At 43.0% G+C, this 10895-nt stretch overlaps 2 protein-coding genes across 3 annotated transcripts; one reads left to right on the plus strand and one right to left on the minus strand.

Annotated features, from left to right (window-relative positions):
- Positions 1–1612: 1612 nt before the first annotated feature.
- LOC310875322 (claudin domain-containing protein 1-like) lies at positions 1613–6438 on the plus strand. 2 transcript variants are annotated; one of them, XM_083788519.1, is made up of 4 exons: positions 1613–2376; positions 3278–3341; positions 4053–4190; positions 4716–6438. In XM_083788519.1, exons 1-4 carry the CDS (start codon positions 2076–2078, stop codon positions 5113–5115), a joined length of 903 nt encoding a protein of 300 aa, XP_083644645.1. In that variant the 5' UTR covers positions 1613–2075; the 3' UTR covers positions 5116–6438. The 2 variants fall into 2 exon arrangements, with proteins under 2 accessions (XP_083644645.1, XP_083644646.1); XM_083788520.1 differs by having other exon boundaries at positions 1618–2376; positions 3234–3341; positions 4716–5091.
- A 120-nt stretch (positions 6439–6558) lies between these two features.
- Positions 6559–10417, minus strand: LOC310875946 (N-acyl-aromatic-L-amino acid amidohydrolase (carboxylate-forming) B-like; the record flags this gene model as incomplete). Its single annotated transcript, XM_083789397.1, has 7 exons — positions 10347–10417; positions 9481–9725; positions 8575–8770; positions 7945–8038; positions 7696–7803; positions 6890–7002; positions 6559–6795 (listed from the first exon to the last, which is right to left on the minus strand). Exons 2-7 carry the CDS (start codon positions 9717–9719, stop codon positions 6559–6561), a joined length of 987 nt encoding a protein of 328 aa, XP_083645523.1. The 5' UTR covers positions 9720–9725; positions 10347–10417.
- Positions 10418–10895: the final 478 nt, after the last annotated feature.

The raw sequence follows: 10895 nt of genomic DNA on the forward strand, positions 1-10895 counted from the left end.
GATTTCGAAACAAATTTGTTCAACACAAAAGTCTGCGTTCCAAGTTCAGGAGACTTCCCTGCGTACTGCAATTATAGATTGAGACTTGAGGCAAAAGTCTGTTTTATTAGTAATACATGAGATACTGTAGATGGATCAACTACACCGTTTCTAAAAATTTGTGTTTCTTTGATTACAGTTATCACCCTTATACCAAAGAGCACATTCTTTCTACTTTTCCTATAACATAATGCAGTACTACGTTGCAGACAGTGCAGGTCAGGATAATGATGGACTATATTAAAGCAAAGCAATATAGTCTGAATGATTTAGTTAATTTTTATAGATTACACAATGCACTGTTTTTATCAGACTTGACTGTATTCAGAGATATAATTAAGTTCAGTTTTACTTAGAGATGCATTTGTGTCTGTGGCACCAATAATGTGTATGCCGAGGTGTGTACAGAAATGTGGCTTGTTAGCACGCACTGAAGATCAGCAGTTTGCATAAGAAAGGTTTAAGTTATTATCATCATCATGTGAGCGAAATGTGAAATTCTAATTGTCACTAGACTGGGACAATCATAGGTGAAATAAACATCAAAGATGCTTTGCCGGAAGCAGAAACTGTTAAGAGCTACTTACAGGTGTTGCAAGTTCTTTCTCTTGCTGCATCCTTCTTTGCTGTTTCGCCCCTTTTCATCCCAGAACAGCTCCGGATAGTGGCATCCCTCCCCGAGCCAAGACTGAACCTGGTGGCAGGTGGTGGTGGTGGGGGGGGGGGGGGGGGTTGATATGTTGATAATATCAATTTAACAATTTAAAAAATAATACAAAAAAACTTGTTACGATATTAAAGGACCACCTCTCAACCTACCTTCACAACATTGGTCCTCACTAATGATCATGATAAAATACCCAAAAAGATCTACTCGGTCTGTGATGTGTCACATAGGAGGGCTGTGGGCAGTTCAGAAACCCGTCCAAAAGGTGGCATTTTATCATGAACATTAATGACGACCAGTTGGTAGGTTATAAAGTGGTCCTTAAACCTTAATGTCAAGTAGTCAACAAAGCTCACATTGTGTGACATAATTGTTGTTATTTGTCATATAAAGTAAGTGGTTAAGAAAACACTAACATGGCACAGATATAGGCTGATCATGCACAAAATGTCAAATGACAAAACAATAGGCCTTGGCTACAGCAAAATGTTAATGTATCAAATGTGTTCAATAAAATACATAACTTTTATCAACACCTGGTATTGCCTTAATGCCTCGCAACTATACTTTTGACTTCATTTCAAGGCACATTTGTGGGCAAAATAATAGACAGATCAGCTAAAACATATGAATAAAGCTGGACAGACGGAAACAGACATCCATGACTGTCCCATATGATTCGGGCAGCCTACAGCCCCCGGAAAAGGAAAACGCATGGATTAGTATTTAGTTGCTGTGTTTACAGTTCGCGAAATTGTCCAGCAAGTAGCAATAACGCCGGGTGGGCTATCGCTGCCGCACCGTAGAAGTAAGCTATACCGTTTTTGCGAATTGGTAGCCAGCTATATCGAGGTCGACATTTATTTGGGTAGCCTATAGTCAGTTGCAGGTATTGATTATTTTGTGTTTTATGAGTGACTGTGCGTGGTATTGGTATACCGTATATGCCTGCAGTGCACAATAATCTCTGTCGCCGCGTCGGACGGTCCACCCACAGGATCTGCATCAGTGACCGTGGAAGTGGGACAACAGATGGCGTTTACGAGCCGCGCGCGACTGCTGGGCCCCTGAGATCGAATGTGGTAACAACGAATGTGTTATTATTGGACACGAGCAAGACGGCCATCCATCATTGACAACGTTGTCGTTATAGTGTAGCCAGCTATATATATGGGCTACTTTAGAATGTCGGGAATGGCTTGCTGCGTAGCCTACTACTGGGAGAGATCCACCGCTAACTGACTATAGTGACCTGCACTGATCAATGCGTCGCAATCGCGCCGCAAACACCCTGTGACAGCCACTGGCATAAAACAAACTTAATCCCCTCCCGGCCTGCTGTACGTGTCTTCTTCGGTAAACAACAACAATGGTCGACAACCGCTACGCCACCGCTTTGGTCATCGGCTGCGTTCTAAGCATCATAGCCACGGTGTATCTGTCCGTCGCAGTCGGGACGCAACACTGGTACCAGTACTCCAGCCCCAGCGTGCGCGGCACGGCCAACGTGTCGGAGTTGCGCTCCTTGCACGAAGAGTTCTTCACGGAGGACGGGGAGTTGGACGAGAAAACGTGCAGCGACACCCTCTTTCGTCTCAACGGGACCACGGGCCTCTGGTGGCGATGTGTGCTGGTTCCAGGCAGCAACAACTGGTACAAAGAAGAGCCAGGTAGGATGATTGATCAGCCTTATCAGCCTATACCGTCGTAAACTGCGACAAAATAGCCCATGGTTAATTAAACACCTGATAATGAAGCCTACCTGACTGTGGAGTCCAGTGGTTCTCAACCTTTTAATTCTTTCCACAATAACTTTGGCAGTGGAACCAAATGGAAACATATACAGCATGGCTCCATATTCCTACACTCCATTTCGTTTGTTTCCTTTTGTAGACACTCATAGTTACAGCTTGCACGTGTGTATAATCAGGGCTGCCAACTCCGTAGGCCTGGTGGCCCCCAGTATTAAAGGTATATTCAGTGATTTCACTCAAAAAACCTTAGGTTTCGTTTTTGGCTGTGGGACCCAGCCTTTCGTCCAATCAGGATAGAGAGTCAAAAACGAAACCTAAGGTTTTTTGACCCCCAGGGGTTAACTGGGGACAGGGAGGAACTCCTTATATGGCCAGCACACTCTATAGTAGGGAGGATTATCACAACAAAACAAAAAAATAAGTGAAATTGAAATTAAGTGAAATCACTGAATATACCTTTAAAGTGAGTGAGAACTCGCTAACTAACGCACTGGACCAGGGCTACCAACTCTACCCTGGATCCTGCAGAATTGTCATTACTCCTGGATTTGGTATCAAACTCTCCAAACTCAGCAATAGGCTACTTTACATTACTAATTTTTCTTTCTTCCATTTTCTTCTTTAAAAAAAACCCCAAAACATTTTGGACAATTTCACATTGAGGTGCCCAGATGTCCCTATAGTGGAGCCCACCTATCCTGTGTAGGCTGTATCCATTATTATGTACAGGGTCAAGCGGTCGAGTGACATATACCATGTGTTTAAACTTTCAGGTGTCAAGATGGTGATGGACTGTAAGAGTTTCACTTTATCCCAGCAGTTCACTCACAAGTACAAAGAACCAGGGAATCACAACAGTGGAGAAGACATGTTGCGTACCTGTAAGTAAAACAAAGCATAACACCGTAACATGCCATGGTTTTACATGACCTTTCATACACATTACATCCAGAGCAGACCATTGTAATGTCGTAGAAGGCCCGGCTACATCTATTGCAGTATCTGGTCTAAAACTATAGCCTACAATGCATTAATCATGTTGTACAGTTACTACAGTATGTACCACATCTGTGACGTGAGTGTAGTCGTGGAAACACTTGAAACACTCATAGTCCTGTCACAGTTATTACATAATCACCTAATCGCAATCATTTGAAATAATTACATTTCTTTTGCATAATCGTCATCATTTAGGCTGAATGTTATACAATGTTCATATATTAAAAAATCCGACCTGTCTGAAGTGAGTGGTGCTGTACTGTACTGTACTGTACTGTACTGTACTGTACTGTACTGTACTGTACTGTACTGTACTGTACTGTACTGTACTGTACTGTACTGTACTGTACTGTACTGTACAATCCCTCCTCCCTGGCCTGTGTGTGTCTGTGTTAGGCTGTGCAACAGTGACACTTGGTGGTGAACAAACGCTATAACGTTTTGTCCCTGGGACAGACCCAGGGACCCAGGGACACAGCCACACACATAGCTGTCTATAGGAGTGGTTGCACCACTCAAAAATCTACCCTACTGACTCATACAGGCCTCTTGTTTGTGTCTGTGCATAATATATATATAATGTGCATGCATAGATCTGTGGAGGTGCCAGTTCCTGCTCCCACTGGTGTCTTTGGGCCTTGTCGTATTGGCAGGCCTCGTTGGCTTCTGTGCCTGTGTCTGTCGAAGCCTGTCCCCCACACTGGGCATAGGCGTGCTCCATCTGCTGGCTGGTAAGACCTGATCAACCACACTCACACTACAGGCCAATTTATAGCTGGGCACACTGCCATGTCACTGCGGTGGGGAAATGTACCTGCTGTGTGTCACTTCTTCCTGCTGAGAAATGAGAATACGTCATCTTTGTCATGTGGCAAAACAAGTTATTTAGGATTAAAAAAAAAAAATCATCTCAAAACGGAATCTGAACAGGTGGGTGAATGTAAGTGCAACTTAGGCTGTGGCATTTAAAAACTATCTCGGCTTTCTCAATAAAGAAATAACCTTTATGTAACTTTTTCAAGGTTCTGTCAAAAACCTTCCTCAGGCTCTCTCTAGGTCTCTGAAATGTCATACAGCGGGTGTCTTTTTCTGAAGTTAAAAAAAGAATTGTATTGATATTATCGTCACAAATACAACAATCTCGTCACCGTGTTGATATAGAAATATTTGGTCAAACTTAATTAGATTTTGTCCAGGCCTATAGCGCAGGTGAAACTCATGAACTCTCAAGATAAACAATCTCTCGTATCTTGCAGGGTTATGCACTCTTGCCAGTGTGTGCTGCTACCTGGCGGGTATGGACCTGCTCCACAGGGTCTCTGTGCTACCAGACAAAGTAGACGGCTCTCTGGGCTGGTCCCTCTACTTAGCCCTGATGTCCTCTCCACTTCACATGATGGCTGCCGCGCTGCTGGTGTGGGCGGCACGCAGCCACAGTCAGAACTACTACCGCATGACTGCATACCGGGTGGCATAGATTCCTTTAAGGTGCGTTCAGACCATAATCACCAACACTATCACAGTATCGGTATCAGACTTGGATGGTTAGAGCGGCGCCATTACATGCAAAGACGAGAATTTGCGCAAACGGGCGCGGTGCGACCTGCCGCGATACAAACGGGACGAACCGAGGCGAATATATATATTCACGTCTGAACGCAGCTTTAGCCAACTGATCCGTAGATGTTGTCAAGTCTTGAAATTGTTCCTTTTCAAATCATCTCTCACAATAAAACACCCAGCCCACATCTTACGTGTAGAAATTGAACCTTCCTGGACAGTTTTTAGTTTTTTACACTTTCAATTAGGATTTTGCAGTGTGCATGAAAGAAGGCAGTGGTTAAAACCTTTACTCACTGAACTTCTACTGAACACTATCCATTACATTGAAAACTATTATTTCCATTTGTGTGGGGGCCAAATAGAGAATTGGCTTTAACATTTAGGTTTCCATAGACTGAAGTATCTATTCTATATAGAGTATATATCGTTTGTTTACTTTTAACACCCTGTACATTTCTCTGTACAGCAGTCTTTTACTTCAACTGCTACAAAATGTAGTTGGGAAATGATCAGGTGAAATATTTTGTATTTTGGGATGTACTGTATGAACACAGTAAAAATAAAAGGCAGCTGCCTGCCTTTATTGTACACCCTATGAGATGCACCCACACATGCATTGTTTAATTTATTTTGAATTGGTTGTCATAATTATGATTATGAACAATAGTATGTTTTGTTTTCTGTATTCAAGCATATTTTCAATGTTTTGTCTGAATGTAGCTTTGTGTAGACCAGTCATCAAGTCACCATTAATCAAGGTGATGGCTATGTATCATTTCATGTTATGTTTCCAGGATCTTATATGCCGTTGAAATTGTCTGTCAATTTCCTTTTGTTGTATACGTTTTGTTTCATTATTTTGCCATACAGTTTTGTACATTATACCATGATTTTGTATTATTTCTTACCATTCAGGAGAAAGGCAAAAAATATATTAATAGATTTGACAACCAACAGCATTTAATTGGAGGATTTATTTTATTAAGCATTATGAATGTATTTCCAAAGGCCATACTAAGATAACATACTCTTCTCCTTTTGCACTTAATATTTAAACATATCGAGTGTTGCATCTGAAAATTATAAAAGAAAATATATGTATGTCAGTGGGGAATCTGGCGATAAGAGGAATGCTATGACTGGCGAAAACTAAATATCCTGAATTACTGGCATGCACTGAGGTAAACTAAAACTATGCATTGCACACCTCTCGGTTGCCCTTCTTTTTAATGGAAATTGGTTCCGTTTTGGGCGTTAAATAAATGTGCGTTTGTGAATCTGCAGTGAATATGTCATGTATTCTTCAATAGTGAGCTTGTTGTAGTTGTGTGTGTGCGTGTGTGTGCGTGTGTGTGTGCGCGCGTTCCAAGCAACTGCTGTTACCATTTCAAATAAAGATTGTTTTTATTTATCCAACTTTGCCTCTGACTTCTGCCTATATGGACATGCTGACAACAGATCCACTGCCCATTTCCAAACGGTGGTAGTGTCCATGATGCTCTTACTGTTACAAATAATGCCTTGAATAATCTGGCACTACTCTGACATGCTGGTATTCCCATTGTCTTGAAGCTCTATCCCCGTCTGCATCTGGATGGCTGGTATCTTCACACACCTCCTTCGAGCCAAGGAGAGAGCGATGCCCTTTTCATAGTACGCACATTCGTTGATGAAAAATGGATAGAGAGGCTCATTCCCTTTATACCTCAGTGTCTCTCCTGAGAAAGTCTGGAACATTGGGTCACTGGGACGGAGGAGGTAGAAGTCTTGGTCCTGTGAGAAGAGATGCAGTCATTTATAATAGATTTTAGGATCTTCCTGGTACATTTTCAAGCTATGTATTGAACAAAAACATAAATCTTTCTACCTGAAGTTTAGGATGAATGGCTGCTGTGATGTTGAGAGTCTCGCAATCTCTTGGGTAGTCAATGTTCTTAACCATGGAATACACCTCTACCAAATCCCCCTCAAAGACAGCACCTCAAAGAGGTAAATTAATTGTGCAAATTAGGAGAGTTTCCAACCCAGCAACATAACTGAGGAAAGGCCAAAAGCCACACTAAACCTATTAACTTGGGAGTTTACAATATTATATTATTTGCAAGGATTTGTATTGAAGCATGATTTCTCTTGAAGGTGAATATGGCTGAATGCAATGATAATCACTATTATTATCCTTTATTATAAAATTTCTAATGATAAACTAAAGGTTATTACACACCAAGAGTATGACGAATAAGCAATCCGAAAAGATATTAACTTGGTGATGCCAACCTTCGTACAGGCAGATACTTTTATCTGCACTGAAGAATCAACCTGATTGTTTTTAAAAATAATTGTTTTATCGCCTTGTATTGTTATATTCATGCTCTGTGTGGATGTACTCGTAATCGTAACACATACAGCAGTATAAATTAATGCAAATTAATCATCTTTCTCACAATTTGAGGTAGAAGTTACCTCAAATTATTTTACAGAATCTTCCAATAGACTATAAAAAAAAAGAATAATAGCAGACTTACAGTGGCTTTTATGCTAAGGGTTAACATTTCATTGTGTGTGTATAATGTGAAAGTCCCACCCTGGTTTGGGTAAAAGGCATAGGGTGGGACTGTGCATGTATGCTTTTGGGTGTTGGGGGATAAAGGTGGCATATGATCCTATTCCTATTACCTGAGTTGAAGAGACGGACCCAATCCAGTATATGCTGGACAGCGAGTTTCATTGTCGTGTAGATGTTTGATCTCATCACGCCATGCGGCTGGGGGCCGACCTCTATCGCTACAGGGGACATAGGTTTGACACAAAACACATACAGCGGCCGTTGTGGCATTCACATGATTCTATACCAAGAAGATGTTGTCTATACCAAGAAGATGTTATCCTTTAGCAATGAGCGAGCATCTTGACATTAACACTCACCAAAGCCATGTTTTCCTACGGAATCAAGGGAAAACGCTTCTTTTGAGGGGAGATCAAAGTGGATATACCGCACTGGAGTGTCTGAAATCTGTCTCTGAAAACAACATGACAGTGCTATCATTAGTAGTAACTATAGCGTTGTGATTCAAACACTGTTATGTGGATGAATATGTTGCGGGTTTCCGACCCAGAATTACCATTGGGCTAGGGTGGGGGGGCCCCTGACCTTTTTTTGTTCTTTTTATGATGAAATATCCAATTCAAGTGAGATTTTTGTTTTAGTTATTGTATATTTAGTTGAATTATGGTTAAGAGCTTCTGCTCTGCTGTCTGCACTGCAGACAGTGCCTGCAGTAGCTATATGGAAAGCCTGATCCAGTCTAAAGCCCTCTAGTATAGTCTCCGTCAGTCTCTCTCTTTTAGGGGACTGGGTAGCCCAAAATTAAACCAAAATACCCCTAACCTTTTTCGGCCACGCGGCCGAGGGGGGGGCCCTGACATTTTGTCTAGCCCGGGGGCCCCCTACTACTGTAAATCCGGCACTGTGCGGGCTGCGGCCTCAAGTCTCCAAAGGACTTGGTTAAAATATTTCACTCCGACTCCGCTGTATAGGAAATTGTTCATACATGCCTGCAGGTATCTGAATATGTGCAGGGAGATCCAGTCAGAGTCGGAGTAAGCAATGAGGCAGAGGCCCATGTTGGCGGTGGTGTTGTGGAGATCGCACACTAGATCCACTGCCCGAGGAGTACCTTTGGGACCCAGCAGAGAGTTGAGCTCCTGTGACCTGATGATCTCGTAAGGGGTTCTGTCCGATACAGGCCCACTGGGGAGAGGAAGAGAACAAACTATCATTTCTCTTACGATGTGCTGGAAAAGAACATCACATACCACAGACTTCATATTGACATTATTAATTATTATTATTATTATTCATTATTCATATCGTTAATTGCAATAGGAAAATGGACATTGTGAATATGGTCAATTATAATCGCTATAGGCCAAATCATGGCATCAACACAGGCAAAATAAAATTTGGATAGACCAGTAAGACGCCCTAGGCCTATAGGGCAAGAAGCGACCTCGCCCTCGCCCTGGGTCCCCCTGACATTCCATAATGTTCAATATCTGACCTCATCAAAACCTGTACACTCAAGACACGCTCCATATATGGCCAGTACAGAATTCATTCCATATGTTGATCTGACCCCCCCCGCATGCCAAAGCGCCAGCGCTCGCCCAGCAGTCTGCCGTCACCCAGGCGGATGCGTTCTCGCCCTCAGGGCGTCTAAAGGCCTATTCATAGTCTGGATCTTCGGTGGTAAGGTGACCACCGCTCCGGTGGTGAGCTGACCACCGGAGCTGAAATAACGTTGAGCGGTGGTGAGTAAAAACAGAGAGAAGGGCTGGAGCGGTGGTTTGCTCTTCACCGCGGCTCGTGACGTCATGTTGTAGTTCGGTGGTCACCCCACCACCTTAAATCCAGACTATGTATGAGCCTTTACTGGTGATATAATATACAATGATACTTACTTGAGGGTGGCCTGTGTAAAGCAGCGGTTCAAGTCAGTCTCTGTGTATCGGCGACATTGCTGGACAGCCCGAGGGTTGGACATCACTGCTAGTACTGAGACGAGGCCATCGTCCTCCGCCTTCTTCGCCGCCTTCAGACACTCTCTCACGAGGTACACTCCGGACAGCTCGTTCCCATGGGTACCACCACACACAGCCACTCTGGACACTGCTGGAAAATGCATCACCTCTTCTTCCATCTGTGGCTGCAGCCAGGGCAGAAAGTCATAGTGAAATAGGTTTAACTCACAGCTTCCAAGATGAATTATCTGGTCTTCCCACAGTAGAATGATTGAATTCATCCTTTCCACTTAATATTTGGAGTAGATGCTGACACTTTGGGTGCTTTCTACAAAGTGTCCTTGAGCAAAACACTGAACCCAAAGACACTGAACCCAAAGACACTGAACTGAACCCAAAGACACTGAACCCAAAGACACTGAACCCAAAGACACTGAACTGAACCCAAAGACACTGAACCCAAATTGCTCCCGATGAGCAGACTGGTTTCCTCTGGCGTCACTCAGTGTGTGAATAGGTGAATGTAATACACATTGCAAAGCGCTTTGGATTAAAAAGCGATACATCCATTTACCAATTCGTCTTCATATATACGCTGTATCGTAGCCTTTTTCCCTGAACTAATTCAAACATCCATTGGGAATTAAACACATGACCACTCCACCTGCTTTTATCATTGCTGTTCACATTAACACATTGCTGTCCAGAGTAAAGCATCAATGGCACCTGGTTATTCTTTCATTATCACAGTGCAAATAATGCAAGTACCATTCCAATACAAAGCAAATTGATTTCTAAAACCTTACCTCTGATCACCTTGACGTGATGAAACGTGCAGTACCAGTGCCGTCTTCTCACTTGAATAGTTGAATTATAAAAAAATGTCCCCTTAAGTGCTATTGTGGGAACTGTGTCTTAGCTGTACAGCTTGAATCTGTAACCAGGAGCTAGCTATTAAACATCAGGCAGCCTTCAAACTACATCAGATGTGGAGGAGTAACGGTTAAAACAAATATAGCTCATTTTGGATCGGACATCACCCATCATATCCCAGTCTACCCTGGATGTTATCGCTTCCTCTGCAGACAGTTTACCCTCTCCCAGGCTTTCATAAAGTTTCAGTGATTCAGCATTTTCATACCTCCTCCTCACCACTCCCTCTCAGTCATTTTCAACCCCCGTCACTGTCATTTGTCAAATCTCACCCTCTCTCTCTAACCCTTCCGAGGCAGTGGTACTGTGTGGCGGGGCTGGGTTGGGAGTGTGGTGTAGTGCAGCAACTCCTTTGGTCCTCCTGGCTGGCATCCGTCTACTCAAAAGCCCCTCCCAGTGTCGTCAACACAACGCACCACCCG

The sequence above is a fragment of the Protomyctophum parallelum genome (genome assembly GCF_964188405.1).
Source record: "Protomyctophum parallelum genome assembly, chromosome: 18".
NCBI lineage: Eukaryota > Metazoa > Chordata > Actinopteri > Myctophiformes > Myctophidae > Protomyctophum > Protomyctophum parallelum.

Coding starts and splice junctions, on each gene's coding strand:
- LOC310875322 (XM_083788519.1), top strand. CDS start 2,076: ATGGTCGACAACCGCTACGCCACCGCTTTGGTCATCGGCTGCGTTCTA. Junction 2,377..3,277: donor CTGGTACAAAGAAGAGCCAG/GTAGGATGATTG, acceptor ACTTTATCCCAG/CAGTTCACTCACAAGTACAA. Junction 3,342..4,052: donor AGAAGACATGTTGCGTACCT/GTAAGTAAAACA, acceptor GTGCATGCATAG/ATCTGTGGAGGTGCCAGTTC.